At 41.4% G+C, this 13474-nt stretch overlaps 1 protein-coding gene across 4 annotated transcripts in view; it reads right to left on the bottom strand.

The window, feature by feature from the left end:
• ULK4 (unc-51 like kinase 4) overlaps positions 1–13474 on the bottom strand; it is a 519962-nt gene that overhangs the window by 279861 nt on the left and 226627 nt on the right. For all 4 annotated transcript variants that reach the window (XM_027522707.1, XM_027522705.1, XM_027522704.1 and 1 more), the window contains one exon: positions 5545–5593. In XM_027522707.1, the coding sequence (XP_027378508.1) occupies positions 5545–5593 (49 nt within the window). The remainder of the gene's footprint in view (positions 1–5544; positions 5594–13474) is intronic.

The raw sequence follows: 13474 nt of genomic DNA, 5'->3' as shown, positions 1-13474 counted from the left end.
AGATTTATTCAAGCTTGCTTCAACTGCTATCATTGAGAACTGCTAAAACAATATAATTGTCAAACTAGTGTATTGCTAATCCCATTTTTATTGTTAACATTTGCCAATGAAATTGCTCTTTAATTGTTTGCTCTGGAATAGACATAAAATATCATGACAGTGATATTTTGGCACATATTGGAAATTGCTATGAATATAGATTTTTTCCAATAAAATACAGGTTGCTCATATTACTTGGCATTAAAATGATTTACGGAAGTAGGCCAAAAGAAAAAACCACTGAAATAAAATGAGGAGAGACCAGAGTTATAACAAAATCCAAAGGCTGATCCATCCAAATTCATACTTAAGACTCATTTAAACACAACGTTTACTCTCTGGAACACTTTCCAATGAGGAAAGAAAAACGAGGAAAGAAGGAGAAAGGGAAAAGGCTTTCCATCCTGCTCATCCAGCAACTCGACACTCAAAATCCAAGCCATCAGGCTCTCCTGTGACTGACTTTCCCCAGGAGTCCCCATTTATTAAGCAGATCCAGACTGCCTAAGTGGCTCAGACCCTGCAGCCTGTGTATGGGAGTCTGGCTTAATTCAGGGCAGGCTGCCTGAGCCTCTGCTCTGTCCAGCACTGGCCTTGTGCTGTCAGGGGAAATGCAGCATCTCACGCAGGTGGGCCCTGCCAGGGAAGCAGCACCCAGCTGCTGTGGCAGCTCCTTTTTGTAAGCCATCAGCTACTTGGCTCTATCTACCACTTGGCCTGCCAAGACTGGGGACACTTGCAGGTGGAACCCAGGATTAAAAATATCCTGCCTGCTCTCTGGCCTGAATGTGATGCTACAACTTCTGGGCCCTTAGATCAGACCTCTGAGACCAGTTCTGTCTTTTAAGCTTCCTTCCCAGAGTCCCTCTGGCTGATCTCAAAAGCCTCCCTGATGGAAACTGCAGGCAGCTCCCAAAATTCAGCTTTCGACCTGTTTCAAGTTTACAATATAAGTTCATGACCCTAAGCCTGATTCTCCTCCCAACAGAACCCCCTGGCCAAGCAGTCCGCGTCCTCACTGCATGCTGCCCGGCTGCAAAGGGGCTCAAAAAGATTTTGTTTAAGTAGAGGATCCTGACTTTTTAATTTTTAAGTGGAAGTATAGTTTATGTACAATAATATATGTTACAGGTGCAGAATATATTGACTCACATCTTTTAAAGATTACACTACATTAATGGTTATTATAAAATGCTGGCTATATTCCCCATGTACAATATAGCCTTGTAGCTTACTTTATACATAATTATACTCTTAGTCCTCTAACTCCTGTATTGCCCCTTCCTCCCTTCCCTCTCTGCACTGGTAACCACTACTTTGTTTAGAGGATCTTGATTTTGAAGAGTATAAATTATTTGCAAAGCCAACAAATAAGGAAGAACCACAGTATAAAGACCCGCAGGATCTGGTCCCAAAGTACTCACTCCCTGCCATCTCTCCACAGCACTGGTGTAGGCACATTTCAGTACTCACCATACCCTAGCTGCAAGGCCCTTCTCCTCACAACAACCCCGTTAAAAGGTTACTTCTGTGAGACTCCTTTCCCTACATGGAGCAGAGCCCATCACTCCCTTCCCTGGAAATCACAGTACTGTCTTTCTCTCTCGGTAAAGCTCCTACCAAACAGTACAACACATGCAGAATTCTGCTGCCTTCATCTTCACCTTCCTCTAGGCCTGCAGGAAAGACACAGACGCCGACTACAATCCCTGCCCACCAGATGAGACCGTTTTGCTTTCTTAAAGGAAAACATCTCAGACAGGATGTCTTACATCATGGGTAAAAGGGCACATCATATGGGAAACTCAAGAAGGAAGCTATAAACTCCATTATCAGGCTTTAGGTACTTCAAACCAAAGATGGAAAACAGTTATGGGCTGAGAGTAAAGAAAAAAATCATCAAGAGATCACGGTGGACCACCAGCCGAACAGGTCAATGCTGCTTTATTTTTTAATGAGTGGCCAGAAGACACAAGCAGTAGCCAAGGGGTCTCAGTACAATCTTTTCATTATGTTTTGTTCTGATCAAACCACCACGAGAAGCTGTTATATATACACCAGACACCACCTAGGCCCTTGAACTTAGAAACCAAACCAATTAAAGTATACACTGTGTTTCCTTGAATCTAGGAATCTGTCAGTTCTAAGATGCACCATTATTTTATCAAGCACTACAGAAGAAAATTGCTGCCAATTAAATAAACTATGGCATCATTTCTTACTACTAAAGAATTTTCATTTTATTTTTATTGAAAGAGTTGTTTTAAACTTAGACATATTTTTAATAACATATTATTCTTGGGCACTAATAAAAAGAAAAGGAAAAACTGAAATGTATCGGATAAGGCAAGGACAACCAGGTCACCTGGCTGAAGGCAACTGTTAAATGTCACTGGTTTGGGAAGTACAGTCCAGTTTCAGAAATGTTAAAATTAAAAAAAAAAAAAAAAGTGCAGCACAGAATCAATAAAACGCTCTATTATGTCTAGCTCAGTGACAAAAATTTAGAAAGGACAAGGCAGTAGTTCATAGGATAACTGCTAAAAAAGACACTGCATCGATTAAAAATGTATTTATACAGAGAAAAAAGTTCAGATTATTCAACTTAAGAAAGACAAAAACAGAACAAGGATTCGAGAATATTCTTCAAGGACATCAAAAGTCCTGTCCCCAAAAAAGTGATTTCCAACTGTTTTTTCTTTACATTTTTTTTAAATACACTTTTAAATACATTTAAAATACATTTAAAAAAAAATAAGAGCCTACAAGAAACGCGAGTATGGAGCTGTTCCATCTGGAGAAACAGTCTCACCTAAAAATGCCTCTGAAGTCACACAGCATGTGACCAGCTGGAATGCTGACCTGGAGAGTGTGTGTAAACTCCACCCACTCCCTGGGACAGCTACAACCCAATGACAAGGGCTTAAATGGTGGCACTGATCAATTAAACACTTGACACTTGCACAATATGAAGACTTGCTAGTTGCCTGTGATACAAAGATTCAGCATGTTATTGGGGGGAAGGGGGCAGGGGTTGGTAAGCCACAAGGGAGAATTTTCCACATGTGGGATTTCAGACCTTGAGATGAGTGCCAAAGGCTGGGATGAGAACTTTCTATCAGTCATAAGGAGCTATAGTGATCTTAGCAGGTCAGAAGTCCCCTGGGCACAGCAAGGGGGTGAGTAACACCAAGAGTTTCAGGTCTGATCAAGCTCCAGCTCTCTGTGTCTGCAACACCAAGTCTCTTTTCAAGCACAAGCCAGATGTGCCTGAGAGTGGACAGCTTTGGCTCCTGCCCCCTGCCCAACCATGTGGCTGAACCCATCATTACAGCACCCATGGCCCTGCAAACACAAATCCAACTCCACAACAAATTAGAAAGTGATGTATGTCCTGCGGAAGGTGGGAGATGCATATACTGCCGGGCGAAGCTTAACAATCCCCACTAGACATCTGTTTCTCTATTTTCTCTATTTCTTCTCCTGAATGCCCAAAGGTTGCTCTGCTAGAAGCGAAACAAGTGGGCACTAGAGCAACGCCTGCGGACTGGGGGCAGATTCTCACGGTTCCTCTGGCTATGTTCTTGGGCTCTGTTGAGACCAGGAGAGAGAGGAAAGCCACCGAGCAAGTATGTTTCCCTTGCAGACAAAACCGGGGAACGTAGGGGAGCCACCACACTGATCCCTTCCCTGCTGGCTATAACGAGGACAGAGGCCCTTTGGTATCATGCGGGGATGAAGTGGAGTGGAGGACGCCCTGGGCCTGGACCACCTTCACTGCCCCTTCTTTCCCAGCAACCCTTGGCCCCTCCAAGTGCCTGACCCAGCTGGCGAACTGCCTTGTATAACTGTAGCTCCCATGGTCCAGATCTGCCCCTCTGGGTGCAGCTCTCAGGCCCCGTCATGAAGCAGGGCCAGAGGATTGGGAGCATGGCTCTGCTGGGCTTAGGACCCAAGTGGAGTACCAAAAAACACAGCCTTCATCTGCATGCTGCTTTGCATCTAATTTGCATACCCACAAGAGACTGACCTAGACTTGCCTGTGAGTGTCCAGGAATCTCCAGCAGAGGTGTGGGTCAGTGGTGGCTTGCTACAGGGTCAGGGGCACAGAGTGCGGCAGTGCGGGCACGGGACCTTTTGAAGGAGGTTGCCATTATCTTCTCCTGACACTTTAAAATCCCCTTTGACCACTGGAAGTGGTTCAATCCTCTTAGGATGGCAGCTCTGGGTCATCTTGATGTCACCTGAGCATGCTTTGGGAATACTACCCTTGCCCACGTCTATTCCCCACCTAACTCAAATAGTTCAGCAAAGCCCAAAGCTCTCCTCCAAGGGCGATCTGTGGCCAAGAAAAATGTTTTCACCATACAGCCCTATCAGAGCAAAAGTAACATGCAGATTAATATTTTAAGATGATTAAAGAGAGCTAATTTTCCATGTGTAGGGTTATCTGACAATACAAGCTATTGCTCTATGGATGACCGAGTCAGGTTCCGCTGATCTAACTAGGGATGGGTCCCCTCCTTTGTTGCTTGCACTGACAGTTAGCCACGGAGGGAAAGGTTTTGGTAAAGGGGGACAACCCACCCAGATACAAGAGAACATTTCTTTGTCTAAGGGCACTCCCTTGCTGTAAGTACCAACTCGGTTTTCAGTGTAATTCTCAGATTTAAGCTTAGTATAAACAGAGATTTAGCAGAAGGAGAAAAGCCAGCCCTACATCCCGTTTTATTCTCTACACAGAATAACCAGAGAGGAAAGGTTTTCTTTAACTGGCGGTTTTCAACTAAGCTGCGTTCTATGAATAGGGGGGGGTGGGGGGAGGGCGGGGAATGGTGTACAGAAGCTAAGCTACTCTACATTCTGAAGAGGACAACTTCCTGCCCATAGGCATCAAACTGTTGACCTGATTCAGTGATGACAAAGTCAGAGAGCTTCAAGCTGAACATGAGAACATGAAGACTGAAGCACAGTGATTATCATTCTGCCCTTTCATCCACAAACCAACCTCAGATACAGTATTCTTTGTATATTTTGTTGTTGTTCAGTCTCTAACTAATGTCCGACTCTTTGCAACCCCACGGACTGCAGCACACCAGGCTCCCCTGTTCTTCACCATTGCCTGGAGCTTGCTCAAACTCGTGTTCATTGAGTCAGTGATGCTATCCAACCATCTCATCCTCTGTCATCCCCTTCTCCTCCTGCCTTCATCCTTCCCAGCATACTTCTACATATATCTTTCTATAGTAGATAATGTAATTTTTAACTTAATAGAAATAAAATGTAAAGGATTTCCAGAAAGATGGCAGATCATTAAACAATATCCCTGTACAATCCTCAGAGCTAGACAAGAGCTCAGACAAGGAAACTGAGGCCCAATAAGGTTAAGTGACACCATGGAAATACAATCCTGCTGTGCAGGCCACCCAACCAAACAACGTGCCCAAAACTTTAAAAATGTTTAAATTTGTCACTTGAATTTCAGACAAACATTTCTTCTCTTACCAGAATTACTTCAAAAATGCGTGGGATCAGTTTGCTGTCTTCTACAAGTCTGTTAAAAAAAAATGCAAAGATAATTTATTAATAATGATTTTTAAAATTATTTAAACTGCTGCCCTGATATGGAGCACTGCAGCCCCATGCTTTACTGCTGAAATTCTGTGACTGAGGAATAGTATGATTAAATACTCATTTTAATACACTGAATTACCTCTAAACGCAAGAAATGTGAGGCTTCTTTTCGAATGACTATTAGCTTTGCCTCACTGATCTGCAGCAGGCAAAACCTCAAACAGATATATATATAAATGTAAAAAAATGTATTAAAAATTCACAATTATTACAAAGACTATCAAAATAGGCAATGCCAGCTGAAATAATGTAACCTATCCTTCATGTAGTTAAATTATAAGTTTGCCACACTGTAATCTTTCCTATATACCTCATTAGTTGTTTTCTCAACATTAATGATTTAATGTACAGTGATGTTTAATGATCTTTAACTTTAAAAACAGTAGACACCAATCACACAATAGCTTCTAGGCACTTTCATCAAACCTAGTTATAAGCTGTTATCTATTTGTAACAGAAGACTTTCTCCAAGCAATTTAAGGGAAAATAGCCTTTATTCAAAAGGGATAGTTTTTTAAGAACAATACTTCAATCTCTAAATATTCCTTTAGTCCAAGGGTCAGAGAACTTTCTCTGTAAAGGGCCAAATAGTAAATATTCTAGGCTTCGCAGGCCACACAGTCTCTATAGCAACAATTACCTCTGTCACAATAGTATAAAGGTAGGTATAAATAATCTATAAATTAATAAGCATGGCTGTGTTCCAATAAAATTTTATTTACAAAAACGGGCAGTTTCCCATATTAGGCCCATAAACTATAATTTGTTGATCCTCCTTCTGTTTGAAAAGAAAATAAAATTCCTTAACTTGACTAGAATTTACTTTGTAGGATAAACCACAGAGCTTAAGACAAGCATATTCCTTTCGCTGTAGGTATGGGCTGTTTGTCTATTTCACAGAGGATGTCAGGTGGATAGAAAGGGAATTTATCATCTGGCCTCCCTGGAGCTTGTTTGTCTATAATACTACATTGATAAAAGAAAAGCCTATGAGACTAGCAAAAAAAAAAAAAAAAAAATCACACTGTTTTACAAATATCTGTTAAGGAAAAGCGAGCTACAGGGTGAATCCCCAAAGACAGACACACTTAGAAAGCTCTAGCTCAGTATCTAGCAAAAATAAACGTGATTATTTTCTATAGTCTCGATAGATCAGAGGGGCAAAGTTTGACTGTGTGGATCACAATAAACTATGGAAAATTCTGAAAGAGATAGGAATACCAGACCACCTGACCTGCCTCTTGAGAATTTGTATGCAGGTCAGGAAGCAAGAGTTAGAACTGGACATGGAACAACAGACTGGTTCCAAATAGGAAAAGGAGTACGTCAAGGCTGTATATTGTCACCCTGCTTATTTAACTTATATGCAGAGTACATCATGAGAAATGCTGGGCTGGAAGAAGCACAAGCTGGAATCAAGATTGCCGGGAGAAATATCAATAACCTCAGATATGCAGATAACACCACCCTTATGGCAGAAAGTGAAGAGGAACTCAAAAGCCTCTTGATGAAAGTGAAAGAGGAGAATGAAAAAGTTGGCTTAAAGCTCAACATTCAGAAAACGAAGATCATGGCATCCGGTCCCATCACTTCATGGGAAATAGATGGGGAAACAGTGGAAACAGTGTCCGACTTTATTTTTCTGGGCTCCAAAATCACTGCAGATGGTGATTGCAGCCATGAAATTAAAAGACGCTTACTCCTCGGAAGGAAAGTTATGACCAACCTAGATAGCATATTCAAAAGCAGAGACATTACTTTGCCAACAAAGGTTCGTCTAGTCAAGGCTATGGTTTTTCCTGTGGTCATGTATGGATGTGAGAGTTGGACTGTAAAGAAGGCTGAGCGCCGAAGAATTGATGCTTTTGAAGTGTGGTGTTGGAGAAGACTGTTGAGAGTCCCTTGGACTGCAAGGAGATCCAACCAGTCCATTCTGAAGGAGATCAGCCCTGGGATTTCTTTGGAAGGAATGATGCTAAAGCTGAAACTCCAGTACTTTGGCCACCTCACTCGAAGAGTTGACTCATTGGAAAAGACTCTGATGCTGGGAGGGATTGGGGGTAGGAGGAGAAGGGGACGACAGAGGATGAGATGGCTGGATGGCATCACTGACTCGATGGACGTTGAGTCAGGGTGAACTCCGGGAGATGGTGATGGACAGGGAGGCGTGGCGTGCTGTGATTCATGGGGTCACAAAAATTCATGGGGACACGACTGAGCGACTGATCTGATCTGATCTGATTAAATTCATTGACATTCTCTCACTTTTCTGGGCAACTGCAGGCTCAGGAATGAAGATGGACCTCCTTATACCATGAGTGGGTAGGACAGGAAATGCACAAACTCAGGACCAAATGCAACTTTAGGTCAACACATCCTTATTCCTCTTCCTTGTTTCCTAGATATTAACCTCACCATTTCCTAAATTGGTCTTCTGAAATTTTCGTGATATATACTCTTATCAGGCCCAGGCCTAAAAGAGCCAGGCACATACATTTCTGAGTTTGGTTGCCCTAGCAACCAAAAGCCAAAAATGTCACAGGGACACAGGTACCACTGCTTCCTCAGTGGTACCAAGGAGGGACAGCTCCCTGCATCACAGCCCTACTCTAACATTCAGATCCAGAAGCAGACACTCACAATGCCAGACTTTTTATGATGGTATTTTAAAATACCTTCTATTACCAACATGTGTGCATGCTGCGTTGCTTCAGTCGTGTCCGACTCTTTGAGACCCTATGTAGCCCTCCAGGCTCCTCTGTCCATGGTATTCACCAGGCAAGAATACTGGAGTGGGTTTCCATGCTCTCCTCCAGGGGATCTTCCAGACCCAGCGATCAAATTCCTGTCTCTTGTATCTCCTGCATTAGCAGGCAGGTTCTTTGCCACTACTGTCCTATGACTACACAAATGACCTTAATTCAATCTTAAAAATTGAAACTAGTTCATCTCCAAGTCTCTGCATAACAAGCAGGCTGATCTCCACTACCTCTTAAGACTCTTTTAAAGTTCTAACAGTTCGATCCTTACATTCTTCTGAACACAATCAACCAGAACAATTTTGTTCTTTGATCTGACTAACACATCATTTAGAGCCACATCTGGAAAATTAAAAGCGAACTCAAGGTTAAAAAAAAATCACTTTTAGTGAAAAAAAATTTTTTTTCTATGACATTTTCTGTGACCCATGAACTAACCTCACATGTAATCCCAAAAGAATGCTAAAACAGGTACGGGACAGGGATGGCTGCAAACACTTACAACTATCTAAAATGCATCAGTTTTCCAGACTGTGGGAAGGGACCGATAAGTGGGCGATGAGTACTGACTAGCATTTTCTTACATTTAAAATAATAAAACAGATATCTAAAGGTATCACACATACTATTGTTTCTGTGGCATTTTTATTTCACTTATATGTGGGCTGGGTAGTGACCTAAAATACAGTTTGTTTTATTGTGAGTTGTATAAAAAACATCTGAAATCCACCGATTCCAGGCTGCTTCAGAGACCTTAGTTTTTAATATGTTCTTAAATTTCGATTTTAAAAACTGGGTCTGCTTACTTAACGCATCTCCTTTCATATCACCACTGGTCCAATTAATAGCTCAGTTCTCAAATGACCAAACCCTTTATGTGCTCTGAATAATGGACTGCTCCTCCTCTGACTTGGTATTCCGGGGAGCAGCCCCAGGGCTCGGGCCTCTGTAGACCAGGGAGGATGAGGCTTACCTCTGAACAATACGGATGTGGCTGATTCTCAGGGAATTATTCAGGCAGAAAGTCTTAAATCATTATACTAGACTTTGGAAAATCATGACGCAAAAGGCGACTTTATTTGGGGGCTCTGTTGTGGTTGACCCCCATGATTTAAATGACCAGGATCATTTTACTACATGAGTCTGTTATTTCCTAAAATTGAAAAGAATGAAAATGCTATGGCTTATGGACAGCCTGAGGACAGGAAGGGCAAGATTTATCTGAATTTTCTAAACCAAAAACAAAGTAGAGATCTTTTTGAAATTATCCCACATCTTCAAAGGATTGTGAAGTTATTAACTGTAGTAAACTTTTCTTTCTTTATGTTAGCCATCTAAGCACACTGTGTTTAAGTAATTCCAGATGATTAAGTTGAATATACTGCCATTTCTAAATTCCATTCCTGGGACTACTTTACGCTGGGTTTTTTGTTTTTTGTTTTTTTTTGGCGGGGGGGGGGGGGAGGTTAGGGGAGGGGATATTTTTCCCCTAATGGTGTAATTAATGATAAGAGTGTGTATGATGAAAGAATTTTCCTTACAAAGTTTGTTTCAGGAGATTCACTGGGATTTTTGTATATCTGTGGTTCATGTTATTAACAAAACAGGTACTGTTTGCATTAGAAAATTTTAAATGAACTTGTGAAAATCTTTAGGCTATATTATTTGGAATTCTAACTCCCCCCTGTTCTTAAAGCAAATGTTGCCATTGATGTTGGGAAAATGTTTTAATTTTTAGTTAATGAATTATTTTATTAATTGATAAATTATGTATCAATAAAAATTTTAAAGTATTTACTGATGTTTGATGACTCATTTAAAATACCATATATTTAAATTCTGAAAAATACTTGGTTGAGATCTAACTATGGAAGCCATAAGCACAAATTTACAAGAAAATTTTATCACAAACCAAGCTAAATGATAACCAAAAGGATTCATACTTTAAATAATAGGTCAACACTTTTGATGTAAGAAAAAACAATGGCTTTTGAGGTAAAGTTATTGAGTGACCTATGGAGTCAAGGTGGCCTTGGTTTTCTCTATTTTCTGGCACAATTACTTTTCATATACTTTGAAAAGAGGGCTAAATATAAACTAGCAATATTTAGATACAAAAGACTAGGGGCAACTTAGGTAGGGAAAACTGGTACAGGGAGATCACTCTAGTTCTGTTCAGAGAGATACAGCAGTAGGTTGGGTTGAATTTCAAACTATTATTAGCTTTTTGTTAAAAAAAAAAAAAAAAAAAAAGCTTTTCTTTTTTTTTTTTCTTTTTTAAAGAAAAAAAGCAGGCAGAGGATCTCCACCTGCTTTTTGCTCAGTTATACAGGTGAGAAAAGTGGCCTCCAAAAGTGATACAACATGTCTACAGAAGCATGGGGGTCTATCCATCGAGTTACACTGTCTTGAGTTCGCTTCCTCACTTGAAGGCTTTAATTTGCTCCCAGGGTGGGGACAGCACACGTGAAGAAGGGCCATGAGCCTACAGCCACAGTCCTCACCAGTCAATCCCGCCCTTCAGGAACAATGTCCTCCCCAAAGGCTTCTCCGCCGTCTCTGCAGTTCTGGAATCTGTCTAGTCATAAAGCTCTTAGTACTGGGGACGTTTCTTCTTCCTGGATACTATGTCAGGTTATGATTAACACTTTTGAACCCTTGTCATGAGCTAATCTTACAGCTCAAAATCAAGGCCTTCAAGCTCAGTCAAGTCAAATGGCTTGACAAATATCTGACAAACAGATATTGTATAATAGCACTTAAATGTGGAATCTGCAAGAATGGTACAAATGCACTTATTTACAAAACAGAAATTGAGTTACAGATGTAGAAAACAATCTTATGGTTAACGGGGGGAATGGGAGGGTAAAATGGGAATTGGGATCGACATATACACACAACTACATATAAAATAGTTAACAAGGAACTACTGTACGGCACAGGGAACTATACTCAGTACTCTGTACTGACCTATGTGGGAAAAGAATCTTAAAAGAATTGACTATATGTATATGTAAAACTGAGTCACTTTGCTGTACACCTGCAACACAACATCGTAAATCAACTATATCTCAATGAAAACATTGTAAACAGCTTGACAGATACATAACCAAACAAGAAAACAAAACTCAACTTCCATCAGAGATACATGCACAGGGTACAGGTGACTAGACATGGGGAGAACTTAGTGAGGAGCCCAGACGACTGAAAGCAGGTGATCATGAGCCTTGAAAGACAGGGGAGTGGCCAGTTACAGTGTGTGGAGACTGGTGTGCTTACCTGGAGATGGTGGTGAAGAGAATCAGAGAAGGCTAATCAGTAAAGAAACAACATAACTGTCATGCTTGCAAGTGTGGCTTTCACCCTGAAAGGATGGGAAGCCTCCAACGGATTTTAAGCTGAAGGACACAGTTGGATTTGTTATTAAAACTCCAATCTGACAGTAACAGGAAAAAGGAACTGGTGAAGGAGTGCAAGCTAGAACATCGCTCCTCAAAGAATGGTCTGCAGGCCAGAGCCAGCCTGCCAACAGCCACAGATCTATGACAATATAGTGACAGAAACTGGAAAGATTACATTTTTATGTTAGACCTGATGATAAATTTAAACTTTTTGGCAGTTTCAAAACATGGCCCCACCAGCACATGATGACAAACAACATCTGCATCACAGGACCTGTCCATGAGACGCTTACAGTGGGGCATCCTGGCAGAAACCACCTTCCCCAGGGAGCACATTCACATCACCAGGAGTCAGACATACCGACGTCATATACACCCTGGTATCATGCATCAAGGAAGGCACAGCCTCACTTCTGGGGTATGCTTGTGAAAAATGCACAACACTAATCTAACCATGAAAAATTCAAGCAAATGTGAGAGGCATCTTACAAAATAACCACTCATATATGTCGAAAGTGTTAGTCATGAAAGACAACAGAAGGTCTGCTCTATACATCTGTGTGAAGGAGACAATGGGATGATTTGAGAGAATAGCATTGAAAGAAATGGACTCAGTTCAGTTCAGTTACTCAGTCATGTCCGACTCTTTGCAACCCCATGAATCACAGCAAGCCAGGCCTCCCTGTCCATCACCAGCTCCCGGAGTTCACTCAAACTCACGTCCATCAAGTCCATGATGCCATCCAGCCATCTCATCCTCTATCGTCCCCTTCTCCTCCTACCCCCAACCCCTCCCAGCATCAGAGTCTTTTCCAATGAGTCAACTCTTCCCATGAGGTGGCCAAGTACTGGAGTTTCAGCTTTAGCATCATTCCTTCCAAAGAACACCCAGGACTAATCTGCTTTAGGATGGACTGGTTGGATCTCCTTACAGTCCAAGGGACTCTCAAGAGTCTTCTCCAACACCACAGTTCAAAAGCGTCAATTCTTCATTGCTCAGCTTTCTTCACAGTCCAACTCTCACATCCATACATGACCAGTGGAAAAACCATAGCCTTGACTAGATGGACCTTTGTTGACAAAGTAATGTCTCTGCTTTTCAATATGCTATCTAAGTTGGTCATAACTTTCCTTCCAAGGAGTAAGCGTCTTTTAATTTCATGGCTGCAGTCACCATCTGCAGTGATTTTGGAGCCCCAAAAAATAAAGTCTGACACTGTTTCCACTGTTTCCCCATCTATTTCCCATGAAGTGATGAGACCAGATGCCATGATCTTCGTTTTCTGAATGTTGAGCTTTAAGCCATTTTTTTTCACTCTCCTCTTTCACTTTCATCAAGAGGCTTTTTAGTTCCTCTTCACAGTAAAACAGATAACCAGTGCACGTCTGATGTATAACGGAGGGCAGTGTTCTGGGACAACCAGAAGTGACAGGGTAGGGAGGGAGATGGGAGGGGGGTTCAGGAGGGAGAGGACAAAAGCATACCTATGGCCGATTCATACTGATGTATGGTAAAAACCATTAGAATGTTGTGATTATCCTACAATTAAAACAAACAAACAAAAAAATCTTTTTTAAAAAGACAACAGAAGGGTGAGAACTGCCCCAGATTGCAGCAGACTAAGAAGAAGTCAAAACTAA

This window comes from Bos indicus x Bos taurus, chromosome 22 (assembly GCF_003369695.1).
Source record: "Bos indicus x Bos taurus breed Angus x Brahman F1 hybrid chromosome 22, Bos_hybrid_MaternalHap_v2.0, whole genome shotgun sequence".
In the NCBI taxonomy this organism is placed as follows: Eukaryota; Metazoa; Chordata; class Mammalia; order Artiodactyla; family Bovidae; genus Bos; species Bos indicus x Bos taurus.
This window is presented reverse-complemented; position numbering and strand designations above follow the sequence as displayed.